At 40.3% G+C, this 23,440-nt stretch overlaps 1 protein-coding gene across 2 annotated transcripts in view; it reads left to right on the plus strand.

Annotated features, from left to right (window-relative positions):
* Ppp4r2 (protein phosphatase 4, regulatory subunit 2) overlaps positions 1–20,032 on the plus strand; it is a 36,315-nt gene extending 16,283 nt beyond the window's left edge. The window contains exons 3-9 of one of the 2 annotated variants that reach the window (NM_182939.4): positions 2,583–2,753; positions 11,508–11,601; positions 13,221–13,258; positions 14,777–14,851; positions 15,172–15,315; positions 15,886–16,181; positions 16,355–18,815. In NM_182939.4, coding sequence (NP_891984.1) covers positions 2,583–2,753; positions 11,508–11,601; positions 13,221–13,258; positions 14,777–14,851; positions 15,172–15,315; positions 15,886–16,181; positions 16,355–16,674 — 1,138 coding nt within the window. In that variant the 3' untranslated portion in view covers positions 16,675–18,815. Of the gene's footprint in view, positions 1–2,582; positions 2,754–11,507; positions 11,602–13,220; positions 13,259–14,776; positions 14,852–15,171; positions 15,316–15,885; positions 16,182–16,354 lie in introns of both variants that reach the window. The other variant, XM_006506008.4, reaches the window with a different exon arrangement.
* The last annotated feature ends 3,408 nt before the right edge of the window (positions 20,033–23,440 follow it).

Genomic DNA, 23,440 nt, shown 5'->3' on the forward strand with positions numbered 1-23,440 from the left:
TCAGTTCCATTCATCATTGCTTTCAATGGCATTATTAGTATATCGTCAGCACAGCGAAGATACCTGACTTCTCATTCAAGCCTTGTTCTCTTGAATCACTTACTTACAGAAGTATAGATGAAGGGTATACACTACTCTCCTAGTTTACAGGGCAACTAGGCAATTGTATGTTTAGCATTTTTATGTATGTCTGTCATAGCGCATTATTATACTGTTTTTTATAATTGTGAACTTGCATGAAATTACTGTCTGCACAAGAAAATAGGTGATACCCCTAACTTTTGTGTCTCCTAAAACTTAGACTGTATGTTCAGGTATCACCTTCAATTTTTTTTTTCTTACACTAATGGTAAGGTGTGAGGATAAAAAGGTCTGGTACTATTCCTAGAGAGACATGAATGAACCCCTACTCATGCTTAATTAGGAAACAATGTCAGACCAAAGTAAAGGATACTACTACCAAAGTCCAGCTTGGTGAGCACTGGCTCAGTTTACATACTCTGGTTGTTAGTCTGCTGCTGTGAAGAGACCCCATGCCCGTGGCAACTCCTATAAAGGAAACAGTTTAGGGCTTGCTTATACTTTAGGCAGTGGTTCTCAACCTTTCTAGTGCTGTGACCCTTTAATACAGTTTTCTCATGTTATACTGATTCCCAACAATAAAATTATTTTTCTTTCTGCTTCATAACTGTAATTTTGCTCCTGTTAGGAGTTGTAATGTAAACATCTGTTTCTGATGGTCTTAGGTGACCCGTGTGAAAGGATGTTTAGTCCCCTAGAGGGTCTCGACTCACAAGTTGAGAAACACTGGTTTAGAAGTTGATCCATTATTAGCATGGTGGCAGCAGGCAGGCCGTGCTGGAGAAGGAACTGAAAGTTGTATGTCATCATCCACAGGCAGCAAGGAAGAGACGGACCCTGGGCCTGGTGGGAGCTTTTGAAACTCCAAAGTCCATCCCCATCCCGTGTTGACTTAGTTCTTCCAACAAGGCTGCACCTACTCCAGCAAGGCCACACTTGTTCCCTGTCAAGTAGCACCACTCCCTAATGACCAAGTATTCAAATACACTAACCTTCACACTGAGGTACTTATAGGAAGAATGGATGAAGGGTTACTTAGAAGAGCAGAAATGCAGCCGGGCGTGGTGGCGCACGCCTTTAATCCCAGCACTCGGGAGGCAGAGAGGTGGATTTCTGAGTTCGAGGCCAGCCTGGTCTACAAAGTGAGTTCCAGGACAGCCAGGGCAACACAGAGAAACCCTGTCTCGCGAAAAACCAAAAAGAAGAAGAAGAGCAGAAATGCTCCCAGGCAGCTTTATCACCAAAAGTTTATCGTGGCTGGTAACCCACGGAACTGGAAATAAGGAATGTACCATGCTGCTTGTAGTTAGCACAGTCAGAGGGTGTGTCTTCCAGGCAGTATGGCCTTGGAGAGAGACAGTGCTAGAGAGATGGTTTAGTGATTAAGAGCTCTTGTTATTCTTACAGAGGACCTGAGTTGATTTCCAACACTTAGATACAACTTACAACTGCCTGCAAAACTTCAGTTTCAGGAAATCTGACACACTCTTGTAGCCTCCTTGGGCACCAGGGACCCAGGAGGTTCACAAGCAAACATTCACACAAAACACCCATATATATTAAAAATATATTCTTACTGCTTAAATGAGCTTGGGATAAGCAGGTTGTAGTGAGTTGGTCAGTGTCCGGTACTTGTGAAACAGCTGAGTTGTTTACTGTCTGGGTCTCAAGGGGCATCCCATAACAACTTCCTGAGTCTTACAACTGCCTTCAAAGATGGAACATTTTATTTTGGAGGAAATTACCACACAACAATGATTAGAGATGAAAAATGCATAATTTCCCCATGCATATGTGCATGTTTGTGTGCTTGTGTGTATGTGTATCTAAGGATGATGTTGCAATTGATTTTTTTTCTCCCTTATTTGTTGAATACAGTCAGTGTCTCTTGTTGAACCCAAAGCTTGCTGATGAAACTTGTCAGGCTAGAGAGCTGGCTTCAGGGACCCTGTCTTTACCTTCTAAGTACTGGAATTATAGTAGGCAGCTACCATACCTACCTGGTACCTGGTTCTGGGAATCCAAACTCTTGTTCTTGTGCTTGAGCCCCGGGTGCCTTAAACACTGAGCCATCTTCCTAGCTTAGGCAGTTGTGTACTTTATTTATTACTGTCTGACAGGCTGGGACCAGCACCCTGAATACCTCAGATGACAAGTGACTGAAAGTGTCGGGGGTGGGGTGACAGACAGTAAAGTTGTTTTGGCTTATTTTGGGTTGTTTATATTGTTTGAGTGAAAATCTCACTGTATGGCACCTGATTGGCTTGGAACTTAAATTGTAGACAAAACTGCCCATAAACTCAGAGATCCCCCTGCCTCAGTCTACCAAGTGCTGGGATTACAGGTGTATGCCACCAAACCTGGCATATTCTGTACTTTTAGTGGTAACAGACTTTCCTAGTCCATATAAGCATTATAGCATGGAAATGATGAACACCTTTATAATGTCCGTCTGTATTTATGTGTAGTGTAAGTATGTTTTGTGACTTTTTGTTTTCTAGGATTCAGTGGTCCCAATTTAAAGGCTATTTCATTTTCAAACTGGAGAAAGTGATGGATGATTTCAGAACTTCAGCTCCTGAACCAAGAGGTCCTCCCAATCCTAATGTTGAATATATTCCCTTTGATGAAATGAAGGAAAGAATACTGAAAATTGTCACTGGATTTAATGGGTATGCACATAATAATAGTAGTAATAATTAATTTTAACAGAGTTTTTTCTTAAGTTTTACTATATCTGATTGATAATTGACTTATCTTTAGTAATTGTCAAATATTGGTTCATAAGTATTTTAAATGTTTACAATCTTGAAAAAAACAAACTGTTCTTATGAGTTTTGAGGGTGTTCAGACTTTAAATATGCATGATAGCAGTGATATTCCTTTATCAAAATATATTTTAATATTTCCTTTGTTTATTTGGTTTTACATCTTGATATTTGGTGAAGGCTTATTTATACTTAAGAAGTTTGTTTATTTTAGAGTTTATGTGTCCTCCTTTCTTCCAATAACTAAACACCTTTTAAACCTTTTGTAAAACATTGAAAACACCAGGAACACTAAATGAGTGTGATACTTTAAAAACTAAAAACATTGCTATACTTTATTGGTCGTCGTGTTTATATTTTCTGAGGGGAAGATGATGCGTTTGTGAAGTTGAATTGCTTTTGGCACTAGCAACTTGAAGCAGTTGTAACAGTGTGAAATGTGGGGAATTGGTTTATGTTAATATAGTTCCTGTTTACTGGGAGGATTTATATGAAGAAGTTTTAATTCTATGTTTTTATGCCAGAAATAGCCTGATTCTTTTGGGGGCTGGTGTTTGGAACAGAGAACAGAGTCTTACTAGGTGGCCCTGGCTGGCCTTGGAAATTCAGAGATCCGGTTGCCTATTTATTGTTGGTGAGATTTAAGGTGTGCCACCATTCTCAGCTGCTTATTCCCATTTTAAGTTTAGGGATTTGCCTACAATATCAGAAGTTTATGCTTTGATATTGGGTCTATTAATAAAACTGCTTTTTCCAGGACATGCCATGCTTGGTTGGTGTTTAGTTTCATCGGATTAGTTTTCCCACCTTGACTGGTCATTATGAGTTTAGTTGGAACTTTAAAAAAAATCACATACCAGGAAGAAGCCATATGTTATGTTTGTTATATGTTGCATAAGATTTATTTTAGAACTGGGTGTATGCAGAATAAACAGACTTCTTTGTAAAATATTTGTGTTTATGCAAATGTGTACACACACAAAATGCATAGACATTCCAAATATATGCGAGTTAAAATGAATTGCATTGTGAATATTGAGCTAATTTATAAATTAATAAAAGCAAATATTCTTAATTGTATTAAAGTTAGACTAGATAACAGATAAGCAGGCTATTAGATAAAGCTAAAATATTTATAATTTTTTAACCTGTTACAACATGTATTTATGCTGGGCAGTGGTGGCACATACCTTTAATCCCAGCACTTGGGAGGCAGAGGCAGGCGGATTTCTGAGTTCGAAGCCAGAGTGAGTTCCAGGACAGCCAGGACTACACAGAGAAACCCCGTCTCGAAAAAACAAACAAACAAAAAAACCAAAAAAACTCAAAAGGCAAACGGTGCATTCATCTACTTGAGATGATTTGAGCAGTCATTGAGTGCATAAGCACACTTAAGCATAATTGCTCTTACGGTGTTTTTCATCTTTGAGCCATAGTATTTTAGTTCTGGTTTTCAGAATGACTGTTTTTGAATTATTTATTCTAATTAGGCAGGATCTAAGTTTTAACTAGTGATATGAATTTCTATTTTATACCTGCCTTTTTGGTCTACAATTACATATTTACATTGAAACATGATAACCTTTTGTTCTTAAGTTCTGAATGTAGATTTTGATAGATTTAAAAAAAAAAACCCATACCCTTTTGCTTTCCATCCAGTTTATTTTCTTTCTTTCTTTTTAAATAATGTTGTGTTTGTGATGCCTGTGTAGTTTCCTGTGGCCACCACAGGTCTGTCAGAATGTCATCTTCAATTGCTTACTAGCTCTGGAGTTCATTGCTTGGCTAGTGATCGAGCTCCAGGGATCCACTTGCCTCTGCTTACCAGCATTTGGGATACAGATTTGTCTTACCCACCACCTAAGTGTGCTGGCTACCCAAATTCAGGTCCTCAGGTTGAGGGACAGCAAATATTTTACCCACCGAGTCATTCCCCAGGCTTATTCATCAGGGGATTCTTATTTCTAGTATATGTTAATCATGTTTTAATAGGTTGTCTTTGATAAAATTGATATATCTTTAAATCCTCAAATACCAGAAATACATACAGAAATGTATTGAAATCATGGTGTATGCTGGTTGTATATTCATTTTTCAAAAGATATGATACCTCAGTGAACAGTAAGTACATGTATGGCCCATGTGGTGGCTCATCACACATGTCATCCCAGCACTGAGAAGTCTGGGATGATTTAAGACCCGAATGCTGGGATTGGAGAGATGGCTCAGTGGTTAAGAGCACTGACTACTGTTCCAAAGGAGTCCCAATTCCCAGCAACCACATGGTGGCTCACAGCCATCTGTAATAGGGATCCAATGCACTCTTCTGGTGTATCTGAAGACAGCAACAGTGCACCCACATACATGAAATAAATAAATCTTTATTTAAAAAAAAAAAGACTGCTGACTAGCCTGTGCTACATAATTAAGATCTTGTCCTAAAACCATAAAGGAGAGAGGCTTGAGCCATGGCTCAGCTATTAAGAAAGTTTTTAAAAAAAAAAAAAAAAAGGGCTGGAGAGATGGCTCAGTGGTTAAGAGCACTGACTGCTTTTCTGAAGGTCCTGAGTTCAAATCCCAGCAACCACATGGTGGCTCACAACCATCCGTAATGATGCCCTCTTCTGGAGTGTCTGAAGTACAGCTACAGTATAAATAAATCTTAGAAAGTGTACTTCCAGAGGGCCGTAGTTGGGTTCCCAGCACCCATATCAGGCTTTTCAAAAACCACCTGCAGCCAGGCTGTGGTAGTCCACGCCTCTAATCCAGCACGCGGGAGCAGGCAGATCTCACAAGTTGGAGAAGACCCTGGCCTGTAGAGTTCCAGCACAGACTGCAGAGAGAGAAAACCCGATTGGATGCTTGCTTTTGGCTTACATCAACATGTGCCCTTGTGTGTATGCACACGTATACACAAACTGTCGCTTTTTAAAACCAAAAAGGAAAGAATATGTAAACGGCTCAGAATATGCCTTTTTATCTCTAGAGACAGGGTTGGTTTGTTTGTTTTGTTTTAAAGTGATTCGGGAGAGCAGTACTGTGAACCATGCTTGTTTGTAGTATGTTTTTACAGAACATCTTTTGCTGATTTGTTGTTCTAGGTAAGAACATATCACAAACAAGCACAAAGCATAGCAGAAACCTTTGTGTGTGTGCTCCTGATGCCTCAGATTGAAATCAAGCCCATTGCAAGTTCTAGGCCAGCGCTTTACCACTGAGCTACCTCTTAGCCCTATCACAAAATGTCTGTGTATACCTCTGTGTAGTAACTGAAGTTACTGTAGTTTTGTGTATTCTGTGAATGCTTTTCAGAGTTTTGTGTGTATCTTCTGTCTACATTTTTCTTTCTTTCTTTTCTTTTTTTTTTTTTTGTTTTTTTGAGACAGGTTTCTCTGTATAGCCCTGGCTGTCCTGGAACTCAGAAATCCACCTGCCTCTGCCTCCCGAGTGCTGGGATTAAAGGTGTGCACCACCTTGCCCCACTTCTGTCTACATTTGAGGTGCCAGTTTATACTTTTGTAAAATAAAATGAAGTTTTTTATTTAATTGCTATTTTTTTCTTTTGTGAGTGGGTATTTTGTTAGCATGTATGTTTGTGTACCATATGCATGGTGCCCTTGGAAGCCAGAATACTGCATCAGATCCCTAGGACTGGAGTTAGGAGTGACCACGTGGGTGCTGGTCCTCTGCAAAGCAGCCATTTATCTTAACTGCTGAGCCACCTCTCCAGCCTTGTTCTGTTTGTTTTCATTGTATTGCTGCTGTGTCTTTAGTTTTATTTAAAAGCTGTAAATTAAATGCTTTATAGAATCTTAACACATATCTTTATTTTCTAAACTATTTTTGTAAATTTTGAGTAATTTTTGCTCTTTGAATTGCAAGTTGTTTACATCCTTGATCTTTTTTTTTCTTTTATTTAAAGTAGTTGTTTTTTTTTTTTTTCATACAATACATTCTGATTATGGCTTCCCATCTCTATCCATACCGTTTCCCTTTGGTCTCTCCTGAGAAAACAAACAGGCATCTAAGGAATAATGAAGAACAATAAGATAAAAATAAATTGGAATAGGACAAAGCAAACAGAAGATAAAACATAAGGAACACATTCTCATACAGGAATCTCATGAAAACAAAAAACTGTAAATCATAATTTTATATATGCGTTAAGGACCTCTAAAATTAAGAAGAAGGCCCTGACACAACATTACGAACAACTTCCCAAGATGCCATTGGGTTCATTTTGTGTTTCGCTGCTGGGAAGGGGGGGCCAATCCTTGCTTTGTTCACCCAGTGAGGCTCTCCTGGAGAAAACTAATTTTCACTTGTAAGTGCCTATCAATTGCAAATAATATTTTGGTTAGGGGTCAGAGTTTTTGTCCAGTTCTTCTCTCAGTTCTAGGACGTTCTCACATGCAGACTCTGTACCTGCTTCTATAGTCTCTGTAAATGTTTGTATGTGCAACTTTCGTTCATTCTGTGTTTAGGAGGTCTTGTTTCCTTGGTGTTTTCCATCTCCTCTAGCTCTTAGCACTCTTTCTGTCTCCTCCTCTTCAGAGTTCTCTGATCCCTGAGGGAAGGGATTCGATAAAAACATTCCCCTTTAGGGCTAAGTGTTCCAAAGTCTAATTACTCCGCATGTTGTCTGACCAAGGGACTCTATTTCTTCTTACCCGTTGGAGGAGGAAGCTTCTCTGAGGATGGCTGAGTGTGGCACTACTGATTTATGAGGATAGTAGACTATCATTGGGAGTAGTTTGATTGCTTTGTTCTTTTTGCAGAACAGTAGTGTTTGGTTTCCCCTTAGATACCTGGACTGTCTTAAGACAGTCTCAGGTTCTTGGCCATCTAGACACTGTCAGGTATGGGTTCTATGGGTTCCATGGCATGGAGTGGGCCTTAAATCCAGTCAGGTATTGGTTGGTTACTCCATAGGCTTTATGCCACTAATGTACAAGTATATCTTGAGAGTAGGTCGCCATTAACATTGTAAATGTTCATGCAGGTAAATGTTTTAGGTAGTAGTATCAGCTTCCTTAGTATAGGAAGAACATGCTTCTTCAAATAAGGAAACGTTACTGACTTGCGATTCTAAACTGTATGAGAGAATACAATTAGGAATCTATTCAGCTTTTAAGACAGTGGCATGTATGGAGTGAGATTGTGAGTGAATGTTTGACATGACAGGGACACATGGGAGTGGTAAAGCCAGTAAGTATTGACAGTATGTGCAGAAAGAATCCGCAGTAGCTTTCCTCTTCTGGATATTTACGGCCTGAAGACAGCTCTTCAAAAGACGGTTTTACTGAGGTTAAATTACCTCCTTATTCCACTGTACATACTAATAAGCATACTGAGCTTCCAGGATGCTACAGCTCTTCTCTGTCTGAGAGCACAGGCCACCTGGTCTTAGCTTTTCTATGTCAGTGTGTCTTTATTCATTCCCTCACTGCTCCCAGTTAGGGCTGTGGGACTTTGCAAAGATTTGGCAGCATCTTACTATTGTCTTACTGTGTGTCTCTGGCTGGTCTGGAACTCGAAGAGCCATCTGCTTTGTTTGCTTCTGAGAGCTTTTGTTGTTGTTGTTGGTTATTTTTGTTTTTTGTTTTTTGAGACAGGGTTTCTCTGTATAGCCCTGGCTGTCCAGGAACTCACTTTGTAGACCAGGCTGGCCTCAAACTCAGAAATCCGCCTGCCTCTGCCTCCCAAGTGCTGGGATCAAAGGTGTGCGCCACCACTGCCCCTGAGAGCTTTTAATGTGCCCTGCCACACCCAGCTTCTTTCTGTTCAGTTTTTGATACTAGGTTTCATGAATAGTTTGAAGACTAAGTAGAAAAGAAAAGCATACTAAAGCTACATGCTATGCATAAAAGTGAGTGGCTCTTTGGGCCTTTTTTCCCTGAAAGGATTTACATAATCACTACACTTACATAATTTCCACCCCTTCCTTTCCTCCTCTGGTCCTCACAAATTAATGACCTCTTACAGTGTGTGTGTGTGTGTGTGTGTGTGTGTGTGTGTGTGTGTATACCTGAGTATAGGTTTGTGCATGCAGGAATACTTTAAGGTCAAAATCCAGAACTTTTGCAAGAGCAGTAAGTGCTCTTAACCACTGGGCCTTGTTCCTGTGCCGTTTGCCTGTGGCTCTTCACAGTACAAGTTCCCCCTTCGTGTCAGCACATCAATTGATGTTGACATGCAAGTCTTGTTTAGACAGCAGGACTGTTGAGACTTGATGGTGCAGCTTCCCTGTTAAGTTTAGAAGACACTGTTCAGCAGCAGTCATCTTCGTTCTCTGACTCCTGCAAATCTTCCCATCTTCTGCAGTGTTCCCGAGCCTGAAGTGCAAGGGTTGCATTGTAGATGTATCCGTTGTGGATTTTGTATTTTGAACATTTGCGGATCTCTGTAATGGTAATAGGGCAGGGTAATAGATAATAGGTCTAGTTTCTGCTTTTCACATGTGGACATCCAGTTTTCCCAGCACCATTTGTTGAAGATGCTGTCTTTCTATTTATTGTGTATTTTTTGCTATCTTTGTCAAGTATGGGATGACAGTAACATGCACACATGTGGGTCTTCTGTTTTGTTTCATTGATCTACATGTCTGTTACTGTCAATTTGATGTTTTCTAATATTAGGCTGGCTGGTTTTGTTCATCTGCTTAGCTTTGTACTCAGGTTGTCTCTTTGGTGTACTTGGCGTTGTTTTGTGCTGTCAGGCAAATGCTGCTGCCTCTTTTACGTTCTTTGCCAGAGCAATTTTCAGATTGAAAGTTAGTTGATTAAAGATAGAGCCTTGGATTTTCAACAGAAAACATTTATTATAAACAACATTTTCTTTAAACATTTTCTAATTGTACCCTGACATAATGCAAGAAATAGTGTTGGTTCTAAGAATGTAAATTTTGATGGGTGTGGTTGTGTATGCATTTAGTCCCAGCAATAGTGAGGCAGAGGCAGAACTCTTGTTCAAGTACAGCCTGGTCTATAATGTAAGTCCAGGATAGCCAGGGCTCTGTTAGAAACCTTGTTTTACCCCTCCCTGCCAAAAGAATTTGAGTTTTGCTAAGTATGGTGGCACAGTGTCTTCACAGTTGTAGCACTGGATATGCAGAAACAGGGCAGAGTTCAAGGTCGGCCTGGTCTACAAAAAAACGAGACTTTGTCTTTTAAAAAAGCATAAGATTTACATGTAGTTTATTCAGTAAAAAAACTAGTATGATTTATATCAGATGTGTGTGGTGCAGTGAAGATGAGTGTTTTTTTATAAGACCTATTTATTTTATGTATGTGAGTACACTGTACCTGTACAGATAGTTGTTCATGTGGTTGTTGGGAATTGAATTTTAGGACCTCTGCTCGCTCAGGACTGCCCTTCTTGCTCTGGTTCTCCCCCCCCACCCCCCGTTCCTGCTCGTTCTGGCCCAACGATTTATTTATTATTATACATAAGTACACTGTAGCTGTCTTCTGACATACTAGAAGAGGACGTCAGATCTCATTATGGATGGTTGCTGGGATTTGAACTCAGGACCTTTGGAAGAGCAGTTAGTGCTCTTACCCGCTAAACCATCTCTCCAGCCCAATGTATTGGTTTTGAAATTAGAGAAATTGGGTTCAGGTTATGGCATTGTCACACACTAACTGGCATCGCTTGTAGGATAGACTATTGTGTGAAAATAAAGGCACTATGAACATTGTGCAGCTGAGGCTTTGCAATTCCCCTCATAAGCAGCATAAGTAGGTTTTAATGGAGATGTATTTTGCATGCCATTTGTACTTACATCACACTTAGCTACAATTTTGATGATTGCTAATAATTCTGTGAGTCCAAAACCTTTTTTAAAAATGTGTTTGTTTCTATATGTTGTTTTGCCAGCATGTATGTCTATAAACTGCATGCGTACCTGCTTCCCACAGAGACCAGACAGTGTTATTCAATCCCTTGGGACTAGAGTTGTGAGCTGCTGTATGGATCCTGGGAATCAAACTCGTTCCTCTGGAAGAGCAGCCAAAGTTCTTAACTGATGAGCTATTTTTCTCATTGCCTCCAAACTCTTTGTAAAATGATTGTTGTTCCGAGTCTTATTTCAAGACTTTCACTCTTGGATTTGCTGTGATGGCGGAAAAACTGCATTCTGTCAAAAGTGTTTGGTATATTTAACTCTGCAAGTTCTTAGAAAATAGTAAAGTTTGACTAAATGTAATAGGTTATATATAAAGTTGTAGTAATGGAGCAGAGTCTATTTAAAATCCTTTTGTGTCAGAACTAATTCATCATACTCTAACCAGTAACAGAATCATAACCATCATATGATGTTCAGTAAAATGTTTGGGAGCAAAAGAATGCTTGAGGAAACCTTCTGTTTGTAAATAAACTAACAATTGTTATTTATGTTATCTCTTACAAAAAGTTCAAATTGAGTGGTCAGAGGGTAGAATATTGTACTAATCTTTTTTTGGAATGAGTTTTAAATCATTGTGTTTTCTGCGTTCCTTTTTATTGCTCTAAGTGACTCCTACATGCATTCTTCTGTAGCTTAACACATGGCGGCTTGATAAAGCTGTGATGCACATGGTGACCTGATGAAGCCTCACTGTGAAGTTCTGCTCCTAATTTCTCACACTAATGGCCTCAAACTATAAAATTATTTTGCAGTATCCCTTTTACTATTCAGCGGCTATGTGAATTGCTAACGGATCCGAGAAGAAACTATACAGGAACAGACAAGTTTCTCAGAGGAGTAGAGAAGGTAGGTGTCTACCATGGGATAAGTTTGGAGAAAGCTGCTTATTTACTTTTATTTGATTTTTATTCTTTATTAAGCATTAAAAAAAACCCAAAAACAAACCACCAGAGAGACGTGAGAACTGACAGTGCATTGTAAACATCACTGTGGGATTTCAAAAGTCAGAAGCACACAACTTTGGAAACTTGAGTGGAAAACCATTTAAGTGATGTATATTGAGTAGAAAGATCCAGTTCAGATTATGGGTGGAAGGTAACCAAAAAAAGAATATTTTGGAGGATGGAAATAACTTAATATACAAAGATATGGTGTAATTAAGTTTAAAACTTAATTCTACTGTTCATTATAATTTTTGTTTGTTTCAAAATCAGTCCTTTTACTCTGGGAACAGGAGTCTAGGACCATTAACTTTGGGATTTTTCAGCAGTTAGGGCTCATCAGACTCATGTTTTGCTGAGTCTTTGTTATCTATTAGTGAAATTCTGCAGGGCAGCTTCAGGGTTTATGAGCACTTCAGCTTAAGGGTCCGGAGACGTTGTGTTTTGGGGATTTTATTTTTTGATAGGGTATCACTGCCTTCATTTGCCAAATCAGTGCTACGATATTTTATATTCTGAGCCAGGAATTTAAACAAAATTTGTTTCCTCTGAAATTTGGGTCATAGGGCTGTGAGATGATCTTAAAAGCACTTTCCTGCTGTAATTGCCAAAGGAAGGGGGTTTGGTCTCTTTTTGGGTTCCAAAGAAAAGAAACAAAACTATTAACAATTTAAAAACGAACCAACATTCTCCCTTACAATATGATGGCGAGTTTCCAGGGATCATAATGCCACTTACACAATTTAAATTATTGGAATTGTTCTTCCTGTAAGAAAAGAAACAATCTTGGTATAGTGGTACAAGCTTGGGAGTCAGGGGCAAGCCAATCTCTGAATTGACTGTCCTGATCTACATAGTGAATCCCAAGCTAGCCAGGGCTTTAAAAGAGGGGCAGGTTTGGAGATGAGGCCTGATCTTGAGACTTCTGTGGACTTTTACTCAAGGACATGCATGCATACAAGATAAATATGATATAAGCCGGGCATGGTGGCGCATGCCTTTAATCCCAGCAGAGGCAGGCGGATTTCTGAGTTCGAGGCCAGCCTGGTCTACAGAGTGAGTTCCAGGACAGGCAAGGCTACACAGAGAAACCCTGTCTTGAAAAAAAACAAAACAACAAAAAAAAGAATATGATATAAATAAATATAAAGCAAGCCAGTGGCTGTTGCAGTCAAACCTGAAGTCTTGCTGTTTTTAATTTTTGCTTTATTGGCATTTATTTATTTATTTATTTTTGGTTTTTCGAGACAGGGTTTCTCTGTATAGCCCTGGCTGTCCTGGAACTCCCTTTGTAGACCAGGCTGGCCTAGAATTCAGAAATCTGCCTGCTTCTGCCTCCTGAGTGCTGGGATTAAAGGCATGCGCCACCACACCTGGCTTGGCTTTTATTTTTAACCAGTTACTTTGGGTTGGAATAAGCTTGCCCCGCATGCGGCTGATTGTGAAAATCTCCCACAAAGGGTAAACAGTTTATGTTCTGTGATTTAACTTCACTCATCAGCATACCGGTTTCTCTTGTTTCAGAATGTGATGGTTGTTAGCTGCGTTTGTCCATCCTCAGAGTAAGTATAGAGAGTTTGTTTTTTTAAAGATTGATTGATTGATTGATTTATTCATTCATTTATTTATTTATTTATTTATTTATTTATTTATTTATTTATTTATTTATTTATTTATTTATTTTGTGTGAGTGCACTGTAGCTGTCTTCAGACACTCCAGAAGAGGGCATCAGATTTTGTTACGGATGGTTGTGAGCCACCATGTGGTTGCTGGGATTTGAACTTCGGAAGAGCAGTCGGCACTCTTAACCACTGAGCCATCTCACCAGCTCCCTGTGTTTGCTTTTGATATTACTATATTCTAGTTTTTAAATAGTGTCACTTAAATAATCATAGTTATTTCATATGTAACTAAACATGATAGCATCTATTCATTGTGAAATCTACTACCTGGTTCCTGAGGTGGAATATTGCCAAAATACTGTTCACGTGAACCAAAGAGATGGGTTAATTACTCCAGTTCTGGCCGTGTAGATGTGTTTGTAGGGGTGGAATAAGATACTTCATGGTATTCTTCATGATGGACAGCATTGCTAATTGTCAAGATATCTAGATCCAAATGAAGGACTTAGCTCCAGGCATCTGTTCAGCCGCGGCAGTGTTAGCATTGAGCTCAATGCATAATTCTTTGTTGTGTGTGGATGTCCCTAGGAATTGCAGAAGGGTAGTACACCCTCAGCCCAACCTCACCCAGCACATTCAGAGGCTGGGGCATGAGAAGGGCTGGGAAGAAAACGCTGCTGCTTGCATGGATCCACTACCTTATTAAAAACAAAAATTTTATTTTTAGAACTCTTGACTTATGAGATAATCTATTGATGCTTCTTGTTAGAAGAACCAAAAAAATTATGCTACAAATTTGATTTCCTTTTTAATTAAATGTTTTGCTTTTCTGATGAATGTAAAGTTAGCTGAAGAACATTTCCAGAGATTTGAAAGCAAGTGTCAATAGTTTTGTTTTTGTTTTTAAACCAATCTCACCATTGGTGCATGCATGTGCTAATGTGTTTGAATTTGCTGGCTATGTTACAAAAGACTTTCTAGATTTAGATTTTTCTCTTTTTAATGTATTTATTTTGCTTCTTATGTATGTGAGTGTTTTTATCTGAATGTATGTAAGTATGTATACTTTGTGTATGCCATGGAGTTCAGAAGGGGGGCATTAGCTCTTCTGGAGAAGGGGTTAATGGATGGTTGTGAGCCACCATATGGGTGCTGGGAACAGAACCCAAGTCCTCTGGAAGAGGGGCTTGGGCTCTTCCTGCTGAGCCAATCTCTCCAGCCCTATACCTAGATTCTTACACATTAGCCATTCACAACCCTCCTTCCTTCTTTTTCTTCCTGTAAGGCTTTATTTTATTTTGAGACATGGTCTGAGTCTGTGGCTCTGGCTGGCCTTGAACTTGTTATGTGGTCCAGGCTAGCCTTGAACTCACAGAGCTCCACTTGCCTCTGCCTTTCAGTATTAGGATTAAAGTCTGTATTACCATGCTCACCTGAAGTGTTTTCTTTTACTACAGGAAGAACAATTCTAATAGCTTAAATAGAATGAATGGTGTTATGTTTCCTGGAAACTCACCAAACTATACTGACAGGTGAGAATATGGTGGTTTGTTTTGTTTTTTAAATTGTCCAGAGTGTGTTTTCTGGTAGTATTTGAATTAAGGCTTGGTATACTTTTTTTCTTTTAAATATATATTTTATGGGGAAGATACAAGATAATATGTTGTATATCTTGGACACAAGGCTACTTTACATAGGGTAAGGCACAGATCCAAAAGCCAAAATTACTGCAAATATTTGTGATGTTGTCTTTAGAAGGGGTGATTGTGTGTGTGTTTAGTTATTTTATTTTTTATTACATTTTTATATTATTTCTAAAAGTAGAAAATGATGTTCATTTATTTCATTATAGGTCTAATATAAACGGGCCTGGAACACCTAGGCCACTTAATCGACCAAAGCTTTCTTTGTCAGCCCCCTTGACAACAAATGGTTTGCCTGAGAGCACAGATAGCAAAGATTCTGAGCTGCAGCTAAGTGAAGAGAAAGGCCACAGGTTTGTGTGTTTCGTATTTGAAGAGATAGAAATGCATAGAAATTTAAGAACTGTTAAAGGTTTTATAGCACTATTTACTATTCACAAGGTGGAATGGACCTTCTATATTTAATGGGCTCCATTTGTGGGTTTGAAAGAGTCAGCCAGTAAAAGGTCAGAAGTCATTGAGGGAGAAAGTTTGCATCTGTCCTGGTTAGGAACTTTGTCCCCCGTGCCTAAGAGTGTTCATTTGCATTACATCACCTAGCACTGATTCCCAAGTAAGGGAGATGATTGCCCCGGGGCCCTAGAACTTCCCACGGTCCTGAGGGACAGACCAGGCCTTAAAGGAGATACGGCTTCTGTATTGCATCAGTACAGCTGAAGGTAAATGCAGAATTCTCATAAGCGCATAGAGTCGGACAAATTGGTCCTAATGAAACAGTTCAGGGTGCTTTGGAAATTGTTTTCTTAGCCCAGATACTAACATTTAATTTCACAGTCAGTTTGTTAAGTTTTTAAAATTAGAGGTGAGAATGTAGATTATGAGGAAAATGCTTTTATTAATGATACTTTAATAACCATCTGCAGTGATTCTTCAGCCTCTGAATCAGAAGTTTCCTTACTGAGCCCTGTTAAAAATAAACATCCAGATGAAGATGCTGTGGAGTCTGAGGAACATGAGGTGAAAAGACTGAAGTTTGACAAAGAAGGTGACGTCAGAGAGACAGCTAGCCAAACGGTGTCTGGTGAAGTCTCTTCAGTTAGAGCAGAGGAAACGGAAACAGCAGCTCCCCCTCCTGACAAGGACAGAGAAAGTCGAACCAGGCAGCACTGTACAGAAGAGGAGGAGGAGGAGGAGGAAGAAGAGGAAGAGGAGGAGGAAGGTGAGTGGGGGTGGAGTTCATCACCCTTCTTCCCCACACAGTGCACACGGGGCTCTTCTACATGTTGCCTGCTGCTGAGTTTGAGGAGCTATGAGCCATAGACACAGGAATCATGAAACTTACCTGGGTGTGTCTTGAAAATAAATTTAACTGCAACATTTGCTTATTTCTAGAATCGTTTATGACACCAAGAGAAATGGTCCCAGAAAGAAAAAATCAAGAAAAGGAATCTGATGACGCCTTAACTGTGAATGAAGAGACTTCAGAGGAGAGCCATCAGATGGAAGGCTCTGGTGTGTCTCCAGCTCAGACAGACTCCACTTCAGAAAGGAGTGACAGTGCAGGGGCCTCAAGGAGTGGCTCTGACTGCCTGGAGACACAGGAGTCAGGAGGGCCCCCTTCCAGTAAGACTGGAGAGAGTGTGTCAGTGCCGTCGTCCATGGAGAGTGAGGAAGCCGCAGAAGTCACAGATGACCCAATGGAGCAAGACTAACTACTCAGAAACACTTAGAGGCAGTATTTTACATACAGTTCTGGTTTTACACTGTATAAGACTTTTAAGTAATAAAGTGGACCTTTAGTTTTACAAGAGAAACAGGCTGTAAAATAAAGAACCTTAAGAATAAACCCTGAAGGTTGTATGTGGAAGAGCTGTGAGTACGGCTCCTCTGGGTCCCGCTTAGTGCTGATTTTCTTGTTTGGTTTGGTTTTTTGTTTGCTTTTTTCCTGGTGTACTCAAATCAGTGGTTTGTGTATAGATTTTTTTTTTTAATTTAGAATTAAAGTTTTTAAACTGGAAGATAATTATAATTTTGAAAACTTTAAAGATGATCTCATTTGGTTTATACATACACAAGGAAGATTTTTGTCTTGTCTCTAGCAGTTTCCATATTTTGGTCATAGTTTAAACATGTTAACATGTGAATTAATAGGGTTTCATGTGGTTTCAGATTTTTATTGTTCGACTGTACAATGGAACCTTAAGTCATATATACATATATAGATTATCCTGAGGGGGGATGTTATATTTTTCTGTTTCTATAAGAGATGAATACAGTGGATACTTTTTTATTGGTAATGACTGAGTTCACTTCTTTCAGAAGACATCTTCTCTTCTGAGTAGTTGAGACAAAAATCTGGCCCCTGTGAGACCCTGGGAATCTTTCAGTCTGTTGAAATACCAGGTTAAACACATTCCAAGAGATCTGTGCAAACTAAATTCTTTTGTATACTTCTAAGGTGCCTGAGACAACAAGACTTCATTTATTTATGGAAAGTGTGCTTTATCTTGGGAGTTGTGCTCAAGCATTAGCTTGCTGTCTGTAGAATGAGTGCTTCGGAGCCTGACATGAAACCATCTCAAGAGCCCACAGGTCCCATAACATTCGGTTGCTTTTCTGAACACTGTCAACATCACATCTGTCTTTCTGAATAATCCTATATGCCGCATGGCACTGGTGTGAAACATCACTGTACTGGAAGAATTAGTAGAGGACTTCAGTAATGTACCTGAGCTAAAATGACCGAGGCGTTAGGGGTGCACAGAAACCACCATGATTTGTATAACATTTTGAAGTGAATTAATATTTTTGAACATGCTTCTTCAACAGCCAGTGTTATATTTTTCAGATCAACACAAAGCACAATGGTTACTACTCTATAAACTCAATATTTTCAAATTCACATATTTAAAGTCATGCAAGCTGCAACTTCCCTGTCAGAATTACTGGCTGCCAAATTTATACCTGTTTCTTCAGCTGTACTTTTTGATATTTAGAATTTTTAAATTTCTGTAAAGTAGGTTTTGTAGACTGTAATGTGTTCACTGCCTTTGTGAAGCGGTATATTGTATAATTTCGTGTGTAACTGAATGCTTGGGCTTTCAATACAGTATTCATATAAAGCAATAAATATTAATGTTATGAAATATTGGAGTACATTTTTATCAAAATACAAAATCTCTTTTTTAGTTTCAGACATCTGAGGTACAGGGATGGACCTAATAGCTGATACAAACAGTTTCTCACACTTTATCTATCCTAAGCTTCGGGTGATCAGAGGGAAACCACAAGGTTTGCATTTTGACTGCTTAGACGTTACTATGGCTAAAAAGATATTTGGCTCCGTTTGTTCATAAAGTAATATGCTACTGACTGATGACCTTCAGGTTCACAGCAGCTGGACAGTAGATTTATGAATCTGTCTAGTAAAACTGTCGATTTACTGTACCCAAAGGGGTGAAAGTCAAATGTAACTTCAAGTTTTTTGGCAAAAAGATTAAAATGAAGCAAAATTTAAGTGTGACATTCATTTGTAATGGCCTGTTAGAGTTGAGGGATTGACAGTAAGAGCAGATTTTAAACATTTTAGGTTTAGAGTTTTTGAGATTTTCCTTAGGATATTTATGAGGTTGTTGTCAATAAACCTGTTCTCTAAGCTCCTGTGACCTTTGATAGTCTTTATTTATGGTGCCATGGACCATTTACAAACAAGTCAGTTTGCTGTTGGTTAAAAGTTGAAGATTTCGCATCATGAATAGAGGTCTGTGGCTTTATTTGTAAACTTGCAATTGCTATCTTTGCAAGGGGAAGTGTATTTCTTTATTAAATAAAGTACAATTAATAATGGTGAATGTACCAAAATGACATCACTCAATTCTATGAGAGGTCTGCATTTTAACCTATAGTTTAATAGCTTTAATATTTATTAGCTATTCCTATGTTGATCATAGATGAAAGTTGTTGCTGTTTATACAGATACACGTAGGATACTGGTGAAGGGTCTCTAGGGCAGTTGTAATATTCATCACCGTGTGAGGCCATGTTCAGACTGTGGATGCATTGGTCCCTTGGAAGTCCATTTCCACACGTGGTGTTAGATGCACTTACAGGAGACTGCAGGAAAGTGTCAGTTCTAATGAGCACTGAGTCCTTTGTGAGTGACAGAATGAGACCCAAGAGGGAGGGTCAAGCCGTCCCGTGGCTGAAGTAGCTGGCTCTTTGATGTTGAACAGATTCCTAACCGGGTTCTCCTTTCCCAAGCCTAACTCAGATCTGGGCAGTGCTGATGGTGCTGACAGAATACACATGACATGGTTTTGCCACCCCTCCCTTTTAAAAAGTGAAAACATTTTGAAAACTCTATAAAGTTCTGTACATGTAGAACAGAAGTGAGTAGTGAAAATATATTTTGAGGATTAGTAAACTTAATCCACTTAATTGTCACAACTCCGGTCTTTCCCATATGTAGCCAGAGCAATGGAGTTACAACTCTGGCTTTCGAAAGCTATTCCAGAAACCCTGCCCCAGAAAGTCTTAAAGCATTGAGATCCTTGTGTTTTATTTTGGCAGTGTAGATAGGCATGTATTTATGCATTTGTAAAATCAATTTTTTTCAAATAATGTATGTAATGTACTAGCTTAAACGGTACTGGGCAGAGCCTAGAGCTACTGCGAGGATTGAATGTGAAGCCGGTATCGCGGGTGGAAATGTACCTGCAGAGCTACAGCAAACTATTCCGGGTAGTGTTTCAGGCTGCCTTTGAGCAGGAGTTTCTTAGATCTATTGGTTTTGACAAACTGAAGATCAGTTCTTGAGATTTGTGTTAATCATGAGATGAATGGATGCAAAAAACACCTTGTAATTTCATGTGGAATTATGAAAATTAGCTTGATGGGATATTGGCCTAACAAGGATGATGGTATGTACTGGCTAGAATACATATATTTCACATATAAAAAATAATCCGGACACCAGAATTCTCTTCTTTCAATTTGGAGCCTAGATCGATCACTTTGCCAAATAAATGTATTATTTTCATAATGCAATAAAGTGTAAACTAGATGAATGTTTTCACGTGTGGAATTACTTTATTTACTATTCTGATGCATCTGCCTCTTCCCCATTGCCCTTCAATTGAGCGGGCCACAGGGAGGAAGTCTCATGAAACTCAGTGATTGGAGGATGTCAGCAGGGAGACATGTAGCTGCACGGGCAGTCACGTGTCCAGGTCTCTGTTGACATAACTCGGCATTCGGTTGCAAGCACTGATTTAGGTGTGCGATGAAACACCCCTCCCACCACCACCACCACCTTGAGGCAAGTGTAGGGTCAGAGGAGAGCACCCGGATTTCTTATTTCTCATTCCCGCTTGAACTCTGTGGTGTCACAGAATTGGCACTAATAATGGAAATTTGTAGTTGATTTGTACTTTGAGGAATTGGGTGGCCGCTGGCTGCTTTGCTAAGGTGAAGCTAGTGAGGCTGGCCTTAGTTTTAGAGTTTATGGTCTTTGGGTTCCGTGTACAAATATTTTTTTTCACTACCCAGAAATGAGTCGTGAAAATACATTTTGAGTGTTGATCATTGGATAATTTTAATCCTGGGTTCAATTCCTAGCACCCACATGTTGGTTCAGTCACCCCCAGGGGTCTGACTTCCTCCTTAGGTCCTGTACTCATGTGGTAGGTGTACATGCACACAAAACATCCATACACATAAAGAGGGAGGCAACTAAGAACTAGGTGATTTGATTTTTGGTGATGAGAGAGGTCGATCAGGATGATCTGCCCTGATGTCCTACCAAGGACACAATAGGGGTCTCTTCGGGCAGTCTCACTCTCCAGTTTCAATGGTTAGCTTACACACACCCAGCAACAGCACACATAAAACAACAAATTCAAGTTCTGTCTCGATGCTTTTATTTCCACATATCCCACTTACACCCTCCCCGTCCAGCGTGTGCCCTTACCCAGGGAGCTTAGCACTGGGGGTGGGGGATTGAAGCTGGATTCCTAGGGTTTGAATTCTAACTGCCACAACTTGTTGCTTGGGTAATCACTAAAGCAAGAGGGCAGTCAGTTAGGAACCAGATCAGGCTCTGGTGGGTGCTGAAAGTACTAGTTGCTATGTTCACATAAGGCCAGGCCTAGTACTGAGTAGCACTGTGTTCACAGATGAGGTTGAACTTTTGCAAATGCAGGGTACTCATCACTGCTGCTGGGACTCACCATAGTGAACATGGGGCACACAATGAAGAGACCCCCTTCACACACATCATTTATCCAGCAGATCTTTGTGAAATGTCTGAATTGGCGCCTAAAAGCTGCATCCCCCATCGTTTTAGCTGCTCTTGGGCCACATCATATTCACACAAACCATGGCTTCTTTAGTGTCCTGTTAAGTGGTTTTGTGGTATTTCAACTTGTGGCCAGTTCACACAGCTTAACCACTCCCCTCCCTCATTCCCTGGACAACTGCAAAAGCCGTTAAACTTCAGTACTTAAAGAATGGTTCAGCTGGGCAGTGGTGGCGCGCGCCTTTAATCCCAGCACTTGAGAAGCAGAGGCAGGAGGATTTCTGAGTTCGAGGCCAGCCTGGTCTACAGAGTGAGTTCCAGGACACAGAGAAACCCTGTCTCGAAAACAAAACAAAACAAAACAAACAAAAAGAATGGTTCAGGCAATATGTGACACATCTCTAGGTCTATGGTGGTGGAGGAAGAGACAGACAGACACATTATCTGGATGGTAAACCCCATGTTCTATCCCACCTCACATGGCAAGTTGCAGTAGTGTACTAGTGTTTAGGTGTAATGTACTGTCTATTCTAGCTTGCGTCTCTGTCTCTGTGGTAAAGCGGCTAGTGGGAGGAAAGGATTTATTTTGGTTTCAGGTCACTGCATCATCAAGGGAGACAGAACTGAAGCAGAGACCATGAAGGAACACTGCTTGCTGGCTGGGTCCCCAAGCCCCGGCTTGGTCCGATAGCATTCTTACACAGCTTGGGTCCAACTGCCTAGGGAGTGCACTGCCCACAGTGGACTGGGCCCTCAGACATCCATTAGGAATTTTAGAAAATGACCCACGGATATGTTCTCGGGCCAGTGTGATGGAGATAATTCTGTAGTTGGGGGTGCCTCTTCCTAGGCATGTCAAGTTGACAATCAAACCTAGCCATCACAATAAGAATACTGAAGGTGGCCACTTGCCTTCATGATATTACTGCAAACACCCCCAGGTCCTTTCTCCATTGCTCCCCCTGGCTTGTCCTTTGAGGAATGACCCTACAGGAACGAAACACAGCCACACTTGTTTGTGGGTGGTTTTCTGTTCTTGGGTTCTGCAAACTCATGACTGCGGCTCGTTAAGAAAACACAGAACTTCATTCACTTGCACAAAGACCCGTGGCACGCTTTACCAGTGGCTCAGCCACTCCTTGCCGCTGTTGGTGGGTTCTGGGAGATTGGGTTAACTCTTGTCTCTGAAGAGAATCTTCTAGAAAACACAGTCTATGGTGATTCTCCTCAGTACACGGGCTCCACCAGCTAGAGTGACTGAACCCTCACCTTGGCTAGAGCAACTCCGGTGTGAACATTGTGGTACCAGCTGCGAGATCGAGAGACATGTCTGCATTTCCAAGTTGAGATGTGGGACTTAGATTTCTCTGGAAGAGCCATCAATTCGTGTGATATTCATTTGTTCGTAACGTCAAACCACAGCTCGGGGATTCAGGAGTTACTGTGGTCAAAGGAGATAATACACATTAAGGTGGCAGGAGTGCTTGACTCTCAACAGCAGGGACAGACCAAGCATGGAAGGTGTCCTTTTGTGTGACTGTCCTGTGTCAAGGGGCTCAGCTTTGAAACAAACAAACAAACAAACAAATCTTTATTATTTATAAAGATACTGTCCATAACATTCTGTTCCAGAGAGACCGTATCCCAGAGGCTAAGAGCCAGCAGCAAGGGGCCATGAGTTAAAGATGGACACAGGCAGATCTAGGGCTGCTGTGCAAGGATGAGGTGACTTGCAGGCTAAAGTGTGGTCTAAGGTTTCAATGCACAAACCACAGCTCTCGTCTTAAAGGGAACAGGACACAGTTTACTCTGGAGCTGTTTTGAGTGACCATGACTTGTGAACATAGATTTAGGTTACTCCAAACTCCATGCTCCAATGTGGAAGCAGTCTCATGAAGCTTTAGAGTGGGATAGATAGAGCATAGAATGTCATAAATCAAGGCAGGTTTAATATATATTGGTGAGAACATCAGAGAGGCAGAGCCAGCACAATGAGACCAGGGGAGCTTGTCCGTGGGTCTCAGATGCTGTCTGATGAAGTTCTTAGCTTTTGGGTTGGTGGAAGCTGGTGGTCTGCTCAGTTAATAGATTCCAAAAGGCTTTTATCTGTTAGTCATGTGATGTGAGTTTGGAGGATGAGGGTAGGGGAGGAGGGCGAGGAGGAGGGCCAGGGAAGGGCTTTT

Source organism: Mus musculus, chromosome 6 (assembly GCF_000001635.26).
Source record: "Mus musculus strain C57BL/6J chromosome 6, GRCm38.p6 C57BL/6J".
In the NCBI taxonomy this organism is placed as follows: domain Eukaryota; kingdom Metazoa; phylum Chordata; class Mammalia; order Rodentia; family Muridae; genus Mus; species Mus musculus.